This window comes from Temnothorax curvispinosus, unplaced genomic scaffold (genome assembly GCF_003070985.1).
Source record: "Temnothorax curvispinosus isolate PA1 unplaced genomic scaffold, ASM307098v1 QBEX01006627.1, whole genome shotgun sequence".
NCBI classification, from domain to species: Eukaryota; Metazoa; Arthropoda; class Insecta; order Hymenoptera; family Formicidae; genus Temnothorax; species Temnothorax curvispinosus.
In genome coordinates, this window is record NW_020216407.1 from 92,283 (window position 1) to 108,229 (window position 15,947).

A 15,947-nucleotide genomic window follows, 5' to 3' on the forward strand; every position below is an offset into this window, starting at 1 on the left:
TCATAATATAAAGCTATATCCACACAAACTTGCATAGGTGCATAACCATATGCATAAAGAAACGGATTGGTCTATTTCCTTATGCACATGCATATGCACCAATCAATTCTCTTATGCTTATGTTTATGCGCTATGCAAGTTTGTCTGGATTGACCTTAAAGGTGGAAGCACATAAAATTGCAGGAGCCATGAGCAGAATGCAGAAGCCATATGCGCATGCGCTGTGGTATCTGTAGAGCTCTACAGATACCACCTTAATTTGGCGGTCGGGCATATTGGAGCCGCCATTTTGAAAAAAACTTCGAAAAATGCGACTTTTTTTATATTTTTGCTTCTATAGTCAAAAATATGCATCGGATAAAAAAATGTTTCTAATAAAAAAGATAGAGTATTAAATTCCCTATAAAAAAGTTGTATAAAATTTTTTCCTAATCTTAAAAGGAAGCTCATAAATGAGCGATGAATGTAACCATAATGCGTTTACGTTCGCATACAAAGTACGTATGCTTATGAGATTCGCTGTACTTTCCACACACGAAATGCTTGTTAATAGTTCATACGTGCGTGTGTTTACCGAGTCCAAACCCTTTCTGGAATGTGTGTGTCCTGCTCTCGGCATCACCCAGGATCAACGACGTGGACGTTAGCAGGATACTGATCCCTTCGGGGTGTTGGTTTAATGGTTACTGACGCGCGCTTTAAAAGTATTCAAGTATTTAAAGCGCGTCAACTAACCTATGTAGTCGGTTCTTATTTCAAGACCGTCTTGACTACGGATTGGGATTGAGATTGGATTGAAATTTAATCAATCAGAATAGAGAAACTGATCTCAAATTTAGTGAACTTTGCTTTGATTGGTCAAACTTCAATCCAATCTCAATCCCAATCCGTAGTCCGATACGGGCTTTTACCCCGGTTCTATACATTGGTCGTATCGTAGCATAAATCAAAAGGTGTTCATTGCATTTCGAGTTGAATGATATAAGAGAGATCCGTGACGTTTTTTTGTACTTTGTTTTATATTCTCTTTTTTTTAATTATTATTATTTTTATTTTGTACTTACTAGCCGATGAAGTACTTACATACCAGAGATACCTCCGACCCCTCTCATGTGAAATAAAAAAAATTTTTTTTGTTAAACTGGATGAAGAAAACTAGTGCTTGTCAAAACTGATTTTGAAAATATTGATTTTTTGAAAAATGGCAGCGATTCGTAGCAAAAAATGGGATTTTTTACTTCGAAAAAATCGGACTTCTTCTATTTATTAAAAAAGCCATAGATCGAAAAAAATCCTATAACAAGTACTAGATTATTATATTAAAAATAGCTGTAAAAAATGTCATTCAAATCGGTTCACTATAGTTTGAGATATTTCTGGTACCGATTTTTAAAACACTGTTTCGGGAAAATAGCTGCCAGGATCTCAATTTTTGATATTTTTGCATTAAAATTTTCGGGAGATATTCTCAAAAAACTATAATATACTCTACAAGACATATGTATCTTTATTTTTTAATAAAACATAATTTTACTTACAATAAAAATTCATTAATTTTGACCTAGTTTTAAGGAGGGAATCTACTTTAGCCGGGTGAAAAATGATGATTTTTTGGGAATTTTTTTCAAGGAAACTAAGTGATATTGGATTAATTTTTTTTGTAATATGGAAAGGCATTCTTAAAGAAAAAAAAAATTTTTTTTTTCAGTTACGTTAATTTTTATTATATTGACGGACAATTTTGTAGCGCAATGTTGGTAGCGCAACGGTTAGCTGCGTACAGTGTAGCAACGAGCTGAGTAATCTGAAAGCAAAAAATCAAAATTTTCTTTAAAGCTTAATCAATTACGCAGAGATTGAACCTATTTGCAAATAAAAATATGAAAAATTGAAGAAGTTACAGCAATCGTAAGAAAAGTGACATTTTTTTTAATCAAAAAAATCGATCTTTTGTTGTTGATAAAAATGTTATAAATAAATAATAAAATGTAAACGTAGATTCAATCCCTGGAGAAAATTGTAAGGAATCGAATCATGCTTGGCGAAAGTTATTTGAGTGATTACTTTTTGAGTTATCTTGTACGCAAAGTTGGAAAAAGTGGTTTTGAGAAAAACGCGTTTAAAGTTTATTTTTTTGCTCTCAGCCAAAAAAGCACTAAAAATGCATGCAAATTTTATAAAGGTTTTTGAGGTCGTTAAATCCGAATCTGATATCAGATTTTTAAAATTCAAAATGGCGGATTTAATATGGCGGATTAAAAGAGTCTCAGAATAAAGAAATGAAGTTTTGAATGTTTTCACGATACTTACAGTTAAATAACGCTCAATCCGCTATTCCGGGCCCATCTAAAATGCCTTCCTCTTCCTCGTAGAACTCCTGTTCGGCAGTTTTCGTCATTTTCTTGGCTGTTCGAGCTTCTTTAGTGCTTTCCAAGATACACACACAAACAAACACACACACACACACACACACACACAAATACTCTCACATAAATATAAACACTATAGGGTCAAATAAAATAGTTGTAGGTCTAGCAGGTATATAGGATTCTTTTGTTCCCGCAATAATAGAACCGAGAACGCTGCGAAGCCAGTATAGCGTACGTCTGCTGTATCGATCCTCCGCGCGCCTCACTAAAAAGAGCTGTAGTTTCGTCAATTTTACGAGTTTGACGATAATACTTTGGGAATATATTCTTGAACCCTTATATTATTTATTTATGCAAAAAAATATCGATTTTTTTGACCCATCAAAGTAGATTCCCCCCTTAAGGCTTGTCAAACGTATGTAACCCCTTAAATTATACCTAGGAAACATCTCAGGAACTATTTATGACACCTATATTGAAATTTTTTGAAAAATGTTTTTCTACCCATATTACAATTTAGCATGTTTAACGGTCTGTTATCACGTAATATGCAAATCTATTCATCCTTGCGCTATTTGATATGTAGCCATCTGAGAGAGGAATTTAGACCACTCGACTGTAAAATTTTATAGCGTGATTAAATAAATATGCGTACGTTGTACGCAGAAGGAAGAGACAATAATGGATTTTATAAAAAATCCTCTGTGTTCTTGTGTAGGTATTATATTTCGAATATAGCTTTTGCACAGCCTTTGTATCCTCTCTATTCAATTATTCTCATACACGAAGATTCATGTCGATATTAATAATAAAGCATCACAATATCTTCTTAAGGATATTTTACTGGGTATTCCCGACAATCGCAAACGCCCACGCGATCTGATCGCAATGCGTGTCACGATGTTCTTATAAGATACAAGTCCACATAATTTCTTAACTATTACGTCCGATATTTCGTATCTTCAAATATTTGGCTCTGTGTTTAATATTATTCCTGTGTTTCCTACTCGGTCGATTTGTCGAAGATTAATTCGATGGATATATTTTTATATATAGAAGATGTGGCAGAAGATCTTTTTCAACTCCAAGATCTCTCGAATTCTAGTTAAAGAGAAAAAAAGAAGTAGGAGAAAAATGTTTCAGTACCCTAGTAAGGAATACAGGAAGACACAGAATAAGCAATCGTATTCTTTGATAATACCTACATACGCGTGTCTGTTGATAGTGGAAAGATAGAGAACATTCCATGTTTGTATATAATGCAATAATATGTTTAATGTCTGACTACGGTCACTATTACTTCATCTACTCACTGAAATAAATCGCAACTCAAAAATCTACGTATCCCGTCTAAGTATATCCTACATTGTCCTACAAAATTATCCTTTACGCTGCACGCTGATACTCTATATACCTATATGTATGTATGTATGTATGTATGTATGTGTATATATATATATATTTCAGATTTTTTCAACGTGATTTTTTTTATTATGGAAAATCGTTTAGAAAATATTTGAAAAAATTCTCAAAAATCCTGTGCTGTATATAAAAATGTTCAAGCAACAGCTTACAGTGAACTGATGTCTGCTTCTAATTTTTTTCAATATTTTTTTCAAAAAAAACTCGAGAAAGCTCGAAAAAATTAGAAGCGGAAGTCGGCCCACTTTGGGTCAAGGCTTAAAAATTTTGATATTTAACACGGGATTTTTGAGAATTTTTTTAGATTTTTAAATTGTGGCCATCGATATGTCGATTTAAAAAATTATAACTAAATCAATTTTATAAAAAAAAAAAATCTAAAAAAAATCTGAGTGCATTTTATAGTTGGAACAATAACATAAAAAATCGCCGACCAAATCCGAGAGGTCGAGGGTCAAACCCAGGTCGATTTGGCATGGAATGCCTCATATATATATAAACACGCACATACTTCAAAATTATACAAAATTCTCATCCAATCTAATATTTTAAAGTTTCTGCGTTTTTACCCAGGTCGCGTGCAATTTGTTATTTTCCCACTTGTTCTCTCGTTTCCCACCTGCCCGACATAGAAACGTTAATGACACGAACGAATTGTGTACAAATATCTGTTGTATCTATATATTTCATTTTTTTCCCTTTAATTATGCGTTACAATAGTAAACAAATTTCGCGCATTTTAAATATTAATTTAGTATTGCCCTACTATTTCCACGCGCATTAATATGTAAATTGCATTCTGTATACATAGCTCGTATAAAATTTTGAGATTAACGTCACGTATACACATTGAAAAAATCAAAATGTAAACTTTCTTCTATAATCTTATTATAGGACTGAAAGATTCAAATCATCGTAATGTTACATCTTGAAATATGTATTATTATTTTCTATGACAATTTGTTCTGTATAACCCATTATATTTATTGATAAGACAGTTCATAAGATCATATTATGTTGCATTTTTTTACTGACCATTAACAAAACGCATATTTGAAAAACGTTCGGTATTTCACTTCTTTAGTAGTATCTTACTTTCATATAGTTATCAACACTGTGGCATGTTTAATATCATATATTCGAAGATGTCTTGCCTTTAATCACGCTCAAAGTATCTGTATGGTATCATGAGATTTTAGCTGTACCTTATTTCGCGAATATAATGTGATATAATATTGCATATGTGTATACATTAGTATTCACGCTGTTCACGAAGCACGAACTGTTTTATAACATCACAACCATTTAGGTGTTTTATAGTGACGTCATTTGAATTACGTATGTTTTATATTCAGTATGTACGTAAATGTGTAAATCTAATGTTCATTTTTATCAATGTAGATTAACTTTAATCTTGGTTCAACTTACTTTTTCCCTTTGCTTTTAGTTCTAAGAATTAGAAAAAGATAAAAAATAAGTAAAATTGAGATTGAAGTTAATTTGCATTGATAGAAATGGATATAAATGATAAGTCTCGTTTATCTGCTATTAAAGTTTTTGTTATATTTAAAGAATATATTTCTTAAAATTTCAGTGAAATACCAAGTCGTAAAAAATTTAACACTTCTAGAAAAAAGAGCATTAATACACATTTCGCACAGGTTAGCAATTTAGACAAATATAAAAATGAGAAACACTTATAGTGCACAAAACATGAATAAAATGAGTTAAACGAGATCAATGGTCAAGATATAATAATAGCGTTTCTTTTCCTTTTTTTAACAGTAGTTAAAGTTATTTTAAGATCACACGCTATATTTGTTCGGTATGAATATAATAACAATGATAATATTTACATTCTAATGTAGTGATTTTTATATTCTAAATGCAAATAGTATCGTACCAAATGTAGGCTGTGCAGAGGTTGTTGACTCTTCACTCGCTTTTTAAATAAGTTTCACAAAATTCGAATATCTACAAAAAACTGTTGTACATTCAATCAAAAATTTTTCTTACAATTCCAAACATGGGTATGTAGCACTTTCTACGAGCTATTTTCAAGAGACGGTGCAACACGATAATTCTCCCATGTAACAATTTTCTTTACACATTCACACAAAATAAGTACTCCAATCAAACAACATTTTACAATTCTTTTTATCATAAATTAATTATATAAAAAATCATTAATTTCTTGTACTATAATACATCTAATGTCTTATTAAGTGTAATATCCAGCCTCCCTAAAAACGTTTTGCTACATTACATATTGTAAGTCTTTCTTTTTTTTTATCGTAGGAAAATGGTCTTGACTCCTATCATGTCATAGAGCGTAGAAGAATTCCAGATATGGCCAAAGCAGACAACGACAATCGTTTACATCCATGGGATGTATTTATGCGGCTTTAAACATACTGTTCGTTCCTAAACGCGGTGCGTCAAGCGCATATTTAAATTATAATTTATAGTTTTTACGCAAGTCAGTCCGTTTACTTTTCTCTTTCTTGAGGAATTTCTTTTGCTGTTTGCCAGCAAACAATAAATCAAAGTCATTGATCAATCAAATTTTTCCCTCAGTCGTTTTATGTATAACTGCTGTTCACACAGGACACTCATCATGGGGCATTTCATCGTTTGCGCACATTGTCGTGAACACATTGAATTCACTCACTAACCACTTGTCTGAAATACGAAGTCTTGCGATTAAATTCCGCAATATATATAAAGGATACGGAGAAAAACGATCATAATCCACGCGCTTGTGAGGAAGAAGCATCAGAGTTCAACATACAATGTAAAACTAAGTAAACACTATGTATTCCGATATTCACTGCCAGTACTTCTTTTAATAGCTTCCTAAAATATCTGATGTCTTTAAACTTAAAATTGTGTTTTTCTCGAAATTACTCCAGATGGACATTGATCGTTTTTCCTTTCATATATTTTTTACTAGAATTTATATTTATATATAAAATAAGTTGTTACTCACCTGTAAGCGTAAAAATCGAATAATTCATAAATTATACTTACAATTATATCACAATAAAGGAATCTCCGTATTGATACGTCACTCGAATGCTGCAAATAAGAAAAATATTTTGTTTTTATATTTGATAACATAAAGGTGATGCTGGAGCCGTCTGTTTTACCGGCATTTTTTGTCGTCACGTAGCGTCGTATTAATTTGACAGAATTAAAAATCCTTCTCTAGAATTGCAGTACATACATTAATGATTCGGGGAAACTCCGATTTTACATAGAAAACAAGAAAAAATTACGGAAGTACAGATTTCCTTATCTACTTTTATCCCAATATGGCGTCTCGATATTGCGGCGGCGAGCTGTCAGCTCGTCACAAGATGTATTTCATATAAGAGATTAAGAGATATACCATTGGTACGAACGCGAAAACAAGTTCCCCCGAATTGCACAACAAGAAAAACATCGATAAACCCCCCAAATCAAGATTTGGAAGCGTAATATAAAAGTATGATGTCGATGTGCATCGTGCGTATGTGTGCGTGCAATGTAGCGTGCTATCCTTGTCTATATCTTTGTCTATACAAGGACAGATATAGTCGATAACATAGAAAATGGTAATTTTGTCGGTTATACAGACGGCTCCAGCAGCATCATCTTAAATACTTCAATTTTAGCATGACAAAATATCTAGCATATTTACGGGAAGGAGATCTAGTATCGGCTTGGTTCGGCGCTCCATCCATCGGCAGACGTCCACTGCATACACTTCCGCTTGACGGATTGTAATTAAGAAAATCCCAAATGAGTATTGTATCATCGTGAGATGATGAAACTATTTGGAACTCATCAAACTGAAGACGAAACACACGTCCGGTATGCTCCTACAAAAGAAGTACAAATAAGATTGATGATAATGAATGAAAATTGTTACTCAGTGGGACGCTTGGCAAATTGCTGACTAAATGTAATATGTATGAGAAAATATGCGTGCGTGCAAAAATATCTTACCACTAAAGTTCGCAAACATAATGTACTGGCAACGGCACGAGGATCGAGAGCAGCTACGAGGTCCCAAACTTTGATTTTTCTGCAAAACACAATAATAAATATAAATTCAATGCTTTTACAAGTTTATAAAATTAATGTTATTAGAGAAAAATTTGCATCTTTCAATTCAACTCTAAATTAATTATCAATGTAAAATCTAATATAAATATTCCTTAGCTGGCACTGTGGGGTATTAAACGCCCCAGCCTAGTTCAGCTCAAATTTAAACCCCTTTATATTACTAAGCTCTATTTTAAACTACCTATAGTATGTTCCAGTGTGCCAGCTATGTGATTCTGGTGAAGTATGCCAGCTAAGGGATATCAATATGTAACATAAAATATAAATTTCTTGCTTTTTTACATATTGAAAAATAATATGCTATAAATATAAATTGTATTATTTTTCTAAATAGGAGAATAAAAAAATTATTATTATTATTATTAAAAGATAATGAATATGACGTATATAAACTTGAATTTTCTATTCGCTGAAAGTTTACGATCTCACATTGCAAAGACAGGATTAAAGTCAGAATTAAGACATTCGCGGATATTCGTATACGCACCCGTCATAAGCACCGCTGACGATGTGTTTACTATCGAAACGAATACATCTCACTAATTCTTCATGCCCTTCCAGAACACGTAAGCAAGCTCCGCACTCGATGTCCCATAGACGTATGGTATTATCACTACTACCACTAACTACTAAGCGATCCCTATACTGCAAACACGCTATGCCGCGTTTATGTCCGTTCAATGTTCGCACAAATTCGCAATTGGAGGTGTTCCATACTTTGATAGTCCTATCACCACTAGCGGAAACAATGTATTTCTCATCAAAGTCAACTACGTTCACTGCTGCTCTGTGCCCCACTAATACTCTTCTCAACGCAATCTCTGTCTGCGATGTCATATCCCAGACTGCTATTGAACGATCCTGCGAATAATAACTGTTATCAATAATGATTCGACTCCAAATAAAAATTATAAAATAAATTATAAATTATAAATAAATTCTAATAAGTAGAAATTCTAATAAGTAGAAATTCATCGTTCTTCTTCGACTGACCTTTGAGCAAGTGACCATCATGCCGTTGTTAAATCTGAGATGCAGTACTGCCTCACAATGATGAATTAACGTGTTGACCATTTCACCCGTGGTAGCGTCCCAAACTCTCACAGTGCTATCCGAGGAACCGGATATTATAGCCTTATCATCATATTGCAAACAAAGAACAGAACCCGTGTGCCCCGTCAACACCTTGATACACTGCAGAGTATTTCTGTCCCAGATCTTAATCGTGTTGTCTCGAAGCCCGGAAACTATCTTTTGGTCATCATATTGCAGACAATAAACTCCTTTCGAGTTCTCGCTGCGACAGTTGATTCTTTGAAGATTGAATCGGCCCATTCTCCAGTTGTTCTCTATACTTTCGATGTCTTTGACAATTTTTGGATAAAGAGATCTGTAGAAATTGTGATTCGGATGGGCCTCGCCCGGTTTCGGTTTGAAGAGATATTGTATCCTGAAAGTAAATTTTACATGATAAATAAAAAAATATAAAGAGATATTTTACGTATATATATTTTACGGTATGTTTACGATATAGACTACAAATAATGCTCTACGCATATAAGTATCACATTTGTGTTGTCGTGTGTTTGTCAGAAATTTTATAATTCATATATTCCAAGTTTCCACTCACCATCCTCTTCTTTCAGCCAGACCTCTCCAAACTGAATCCGTTCGGACCTTACGTTCAATCAATTTCTTCCAAAGCATCCCTTCACTGATAACCCTATGCCATTCCTTGCACACTAGCTCTGCAGAAACAAGCGACTTTGCGTCAAGGTACGAAAGAATACTTTCTGCCACGTGGTCCAATCCTTTTTCTGTAAACCATTCATTCGATATTATTAAAGGTAATAATTAGAAATATTGTTCGAGATATATGTGCAAATAATTTGTAAACAAGTGTTGAACGTGAAGCGTATGTGTTTACTATGCGTATGTATTACTCACTCGGCAAAAGTGAAATAAAATCTCTCTGTAGCATCGGTTTGAGATACGCGTTGATGTGTCCGTGCTGATAATGACACATTCGTGCTAACAGCTGTTCGACAAACTGCACTTGCTCCGGTTCGCTCCATCTCTCGAACAGTTTCATACAAATTTCTTTTTCCTGTCCATATTGCGTTGACGCTCCCGTAGATGGTTCTTTCTTACAGCTGGGATCGTAAAGTATCGTCATCGGGTACTGTAACAGAATATTAACAATTACATCTTTACATCTAAAATATACCACTTTGCGAAAGTTAAATATAAGAATAGGAGAATATAATTTACACGATGATATTTATGAAGTGATTGTTCTCACAGGGTTTTTTCATTAATCAATTAAAACTAAAGAAGATATTCATCATTGACATTTAATTTATTACATAGGTAGTAATCTCCCTGGTAACCAGTTTGCTAGTTCAGATGCGTCCCGAAGAAGTGCGCAAGAAAACAGTCCAAAATTGCGACAAAAGTGCATAATATCTGTGACTGAACGAGTACTTACTGTACTATTGCAGTAGTCTGCTGTAAGAAGCTACTGTGAAATTTTATACTATTTGTTAAAAGTAAACATGTAGCAGAAATTTGAAAACAATATGGAAGTATCTTTTGAGTACAGATCCAACCGGCAGAAACGTGAAAAGAACGTGCAAGCATCTGCCCGTGAGAAAAAGAGCAGTCGAGTGTGCTAGACGCTTGAAACATATTTGCAGCATTTCACAAGTGTATGTCGCTTAAATTGTTGTTTTTGCCATACAGATTCGACCGGCAGAAACGTGAAAAGAACTTGCAATCATCTGCCCGTGAGAAAAAGAGCAGTCGAGTGTGTTAAACTCTTGAAACATATTTGCAGCAAAATTTCACAAGTGTATAATATCGCTTAAATTGTTGTTTTTGCCGTATAGATCCGAGTGACAGAAATGCGAAAAAAGCGTGTAAGCATCTGCCCGTCAGAAAAAGAACAACCAAGCGCGCTAAACTCCCAGACAGCACAAAATATTTATAAAATATTTATAAAAAAGATTAAATATTTTGAAAATATATACGTTGAATATTTTGTAAATATTATAATGTCCGGAAAATAAAAGTATCTAAAAGATTATAATAAATAATTTAAAATAAAGTGTAAATAATTATCATCAATATTATTAAAGTTGTTTTTAATTTATGTTATAAATATTTATAGAAATAATTACTGTAAGTTAAGTGGAGATTGTGAAACTGTTATAGCTTCGTGCTGTGAGATGTAGGCTATACGTACGGTCCATTTTGGCGTTACAAATTTCGAAAAATGTTTGATTGATAAATGATGTGCGGTATATTCTACCAAAATAACGATAACGCTCTCAATAACGATAAATAAACAAAACAAGGCAAATGAGAGCTCGTTCGCGACGATGGACGGGCGACAGTAATAAAATATTACAAATTGAATAAAATATATATAATAAAGTAAACGTTTCGGTTCTTGATTTGGACCCTCCTCAGTACATATAGCTGGTCGAGTGAAATGCATTGGTCACAAGTAGTAAAAAATGCCGCGTAATACTTATTGTATTACGCGGAGAGATGGTGTCGTATATCTTATAAATTTGACTGTCAGGTAACTCTTGTGATCACTTTTTAAGGTATGACTATATATATTTGTTTAATTTATTTCTTTTTATGGAATTAAGGTAACAGTCACGTTGAGGATACGCGATCCACACTCTCATAATCGGAGAGCGGAATAACTGCATTTTTGACTACTTGCGACCACTGCATTTCACTCGACCAGCTATATGTACTGAGGAGGGTCCAAACCAAGGACCAAAACGTTTACTTTATTATATATATTTTATTCAATTTGTAATATTTTATTACTGTCGCCCGTCCATCGTCGCGAACGAGCTCTCATTTGCCTTGTTTTGTTTATTTCTGCCAATCATTTGTATTTCTGCTGCTCTACTTCTTACGCAAACATCTGCCGTAATTCTTGTTGAATTCTGCTGTATGTGCTAGTTTGCAACGATGCCGCTAGGCGGCGCATAATAGTAAAACTAACTCGTAAGTAAATTTCAGTTGGGATCTAATATAAGCAGGCCTCCGGCAAAGCGCGAAGTAAAATCATGACATTCGCGACAATCTTCGCCAGCAATACAACGCAAGGCTTACCCAACACCACTGCGGTGCTATAAATATAAAAAATATTTTTGTATTAAATTATTTTAATCTTCCTAAAAAATATGTTAAAAATATTTTGTGCTGTATGGGTAGCAGTAGGCGCTGCTACAAATCTGGCACGATTATGTTGCACTGCGATTTGCGCAAGCATCTGCCGCATTTCTTGCACTATTCTGCTATATGTAAATGCATACACATATCTTCCACAATTCTGTTGCACTACGACGAGAGCAAGTTTCTGCCAACAGAAAAATAGTCAAAGTTGGAAATAGAAAACGCATGATCTGCCCGAAAGTTAGTGCACGACTTTTCGTGCAGTTTACAGCAGAATTGCAAAGGAATGGTTGTTACCAGGGCTCTTTTGGAATATATAATGTCTAAACTCTTTTATTAACATCTTTTACACATGCGCACGTAATGACGTTTACTCTTATTGTATCGACGTTACACTATATAATGGGAACGCAAATAAACGGACTAAGAATATCGCACCGTGCATAATGTGTATTATCATATCGATGCACACATCGTTGTTTTCCGATTAATCGCGTATAAGACGCTATATGTATATCAGAGTGGACAAGTTATACGAAGCGTATATAATGCTTGAATACGCCTTGAGAAAGAAACCCAACATACTCGAGTAATCGTATTCCGAAATTCGCATAAATAAAGTGTACATAACTGTCAGTTAATTACGTCATGGTTATTTTCATGCACTGTTGGCAAAGTAACAAATGTAAACAAATGTAAACAATAAAGTAGCTAAAACTTAAGTGCGTAGTTTATAATAAATAATAAAACACATTATTACTTTATAGACCTTTTTTTCAAATATAAATCTATCGAATCTAAAACGAAAGAAGTTTCATCATTCCGTTAGCGATGGTAACATGAATAATACAGATTAAAGATTAGTGGCATAATAAATAACACTATAAAAAGGGATAATAAATATATGTCATGGGATTTAAAAAGTGTTTTTAAGTGCTTCGTGTTTCGTAAACTAACGGCTAATTACCAACGGCGCGACTGCAATTTTCGCAATTTTAACATTAACAATTGAGAACAAACGCAGGAAAGCGCTAATCTTATCGCGATATTAAGAAACTTAAAATGTCGAAAGACATGATGTAAAACAACGAGATTTTTAATTCTATCGTGTTCATATCGAAGTTGCCAAGAACGCCAAGAATACCTAAAATCCTGAATCAATGTTGGAAACTATTATCAATGTTGGGAACGTACGCGCGCACACAACATGCACACAACAAAAAGAAAATATAACAATTTTTTACTAAATTTTAGATACGATTCACAGATTGTCCCCCTGGAGAAAGGAAAAATGGAGACAATTGATTTCCTGCTAGAGCGAAAATATATTTTTGTTAATCTCCCTTTCCCTATCTCTCAAAATACTTGAATAATGACATAGATAAGTTGCAAATATTAGAATACGCCGATATTCATATTAAATACAAGCTTATCTAGATTACTCGAAAGACACAAATCGTTACGAAAGAAATATGTCATTGATAAAAAAAAACCCGAAGTAAACCATGTTTTAAAATTCATATAAAAATTTTAGAGAAAATTTAATAATATGCATGTCATCTTGTAAAGTGACCTGATAATAAGTGAAACGCTGCACTTTGGACGATCGATAATTCGCATTAGACTTCAGGGGATCGATCATGTATCTTTTCCCCTAGGACGGAACGTGAAAAGTGAAAAGTGAAAAGTTTATCTCTTTCTATTCAATACCAATAGAAAGAAATAGTTACATGAAATTTTTCACTTTTCACGTTTCCGCTCTAGGGAAAAAGTTACATGATCGCTACCCAGGATAGAACTCAACAATTTTGTGTATTGCGCGGTATTTTGATGTATAATATTTCATTTCTTCAAATGTTACTCGTGTTACACAGCGCACAAGATTATATAAAATGGATTATTATCTTTAATTCTGACACAAATTGTAGATCGTCTAAAGTGGGCTTTACTCCTCAAATAATTTTCGTATTACTCATAGAAAATTATAAGTAAAAATTGTATCATAATACAAGATATTCGAGAATTTTATTTGAAGAATACGAATGCACACGTATAAAATGTTTTTTTTTTCCAAAATATACACAAACGTCAAAATACAATAAAATATAAAATATTACAATAAAATTACAAATACAATTTTATTTTGAAACCTGATGCGAATTATAGGTCGTCTGAGGCGGGCTTAACTGTACATTTGCAAAACTAGAATTGCGGATGCATCTTGAGGTAGAATGAAGTACCGGGTTCTTGACCTCTCTCGCTCCATTCTCCCTCGCTCGTACATCGTATATACGAGGGCTCTTTTAAATTAATCGTTTACGCGCGTCCCGGTTTTGTGCCGAGCCTCTCGTCTTTCTCGTTAATACCGTAATCACGAGTAATCATATTTGACGCGCGAATAAACGGATTCTCAACCTAGTGATTTTAATTATCTCGACGAAAACGACTTTTAAAGTTCTTTTGACATAAAATACGCCGGTCAAAATGAAGCAAAACTGACGCGATCAATCTATAAATACAATTGAAGCATGAACAAATAACTAATGCTAACTGAACACGAGCTAAATTTACGCGATTGTCATTAAGTTTGTCGACGTAACGATTCAAGCACATGAATAATCAAATGCATTTTTCATGAAAGAAAGTAGTCTCATACGTTTGCACTTTCACTATTTACGCCGTCCTTATCATTTATATTTGTCGTAAATGTCCGATAGTCTGATAATGTTAACTACGATGTCGTAGCAGGGGATATCGTTAAGAGTATCCTTCGATATAGCTAAAAATAGAACGTAAGAACTTATTGATCAAGCCTGATCCTCACATATCTTTTATTTAGATCTTTCCTATAACATTTCATCTAGTCGCTTAAAAATTTTATTGTTTAAGGAAGTTGGTTGCTCAAATCAATATGATAAAAATTTAATAATATGATAAAAATTTAATAATATGAGTTTAAATTTATGAAGGATATTCGTCTATGGGAATTGTCTTCCATGCCAAACTTGAAGACAATTGTCTGCATGGTTGTCGAGTAATTAATTATTGAAGTTATACTCTTATCTCTCTCTTATGCACTTTGCAGTACTCGCGGCTGTACCAACGGAATCTAACTAAGTTTTTCCCTGAAGTAGCTCTTCACTTGAAGTTTTTTTTCAGCTATCACAAATGGCACCACCTCTGCTGAGTTTCAAGATATTACAAGAAATAGATTTTGGCCCGACACAAATGACCCATGGACAGGGGCTGAGAGTTAATATATGTACTCAGTACTGCAATCGTGGAGAAGCATTTTCAATTCTGTCAAATTAATGTAACAAAAGACTATAGAAGTACGAAAATGGTAATTTTTTCAGTAACACAGACGGCTTTAGGATCCCCTTAATCCCATATAGGGCTTGCCAGACTTAACAACAGGGCCAATGCTTGGCCCGATATATGGTACCCGATAATTGGCCGATACTTGGCATTCTATAGTGGACCATGCTTGGCGAATGATTGGGTGCCATTCAGATAAAGGAACTGTACATTTTGCTATGGCGCTAATGTTTGGCCCGACATATGGTGACCAATGATTGGCCAATACTTGGCTTACTGTATTCGCCCATGCTTGGCATTAAGCGTGTTAAGGAGGTTAGTTGACGTCTAGTATCAGATCATCCGATAGATGGCATCCGATGAGATCCGTTTCTCAAATTTAAAATATGATGAACGATGTTATAAGAATGATGACGGAACTGCACATTGCACAACTTGTATATAAGTTTCGTGGCATACACTTTTATAATAAAGCGTGGCACACTTTTGGATTAATGTGACGTTAATATAACTTTATTTTAGTAAATA

General features: G+C 33.8%; 1 protein-coding gene across 1 annotated transcript; it reads right to left on the minus strand.

The window, feature by feature from the left end:
• Window positions 1-4,458: 4,458 nt before the first annotated feature.
• Window positions 4,459-10,089, minus strand: LOC112456048 (beta-TrCP). Its single transcript, XM_025018326.1, has 8 exons — window positions 9,849-10,089; window positions 9,532-9,718; window positions 8,895-9,351; window positions 8,389-8,762; window positions 7,782-7,860; window positions 7,474-7,654; window positions 6,822-6,869; window positions 4,459-6,473 (listed from the first exon to the last, which is right to left on the minus strand). The coding sequence occupies exons 1-7, from the start codon at window positions 10,075-10,077 to the stop codon at window positions 6,859-6,861; spliced, it is 1,518 nt and encodes a 505-aa protein (XP_024874094.1). The 5' UTR covers window positions 10,078-10,089; the 3' UTR covers window positions 4,459-6,473; window positions 6,822-6,858.
• Between the last annotated feature and the right edge of the window lie 5,858 nt (window positions 10,090-15,947).

Coding starts and splice junctions, on each gene's coding strand:
- LOC112456048 (XM_025018326.1), bottom strand. CDS start 10,077: ATGACGATACTTTACGATCCCAGCTGTAAGAAAGAACCATCTACGGGA. Junction 8,763..8,894: donor TGATGGTCACTTGCTCAAAG/GTCAGTCGAAGA, acceptor TATTATTCGCAG/GATCGTTCAATAGCAGTCTG. Junction 7,861..8,388: donor GTCAGCGGTGCTTATGACGG/GTGCGTATACGA, acceptor TGTGTTTTGCAG/AAAAATCAAAGTTTGGGACC.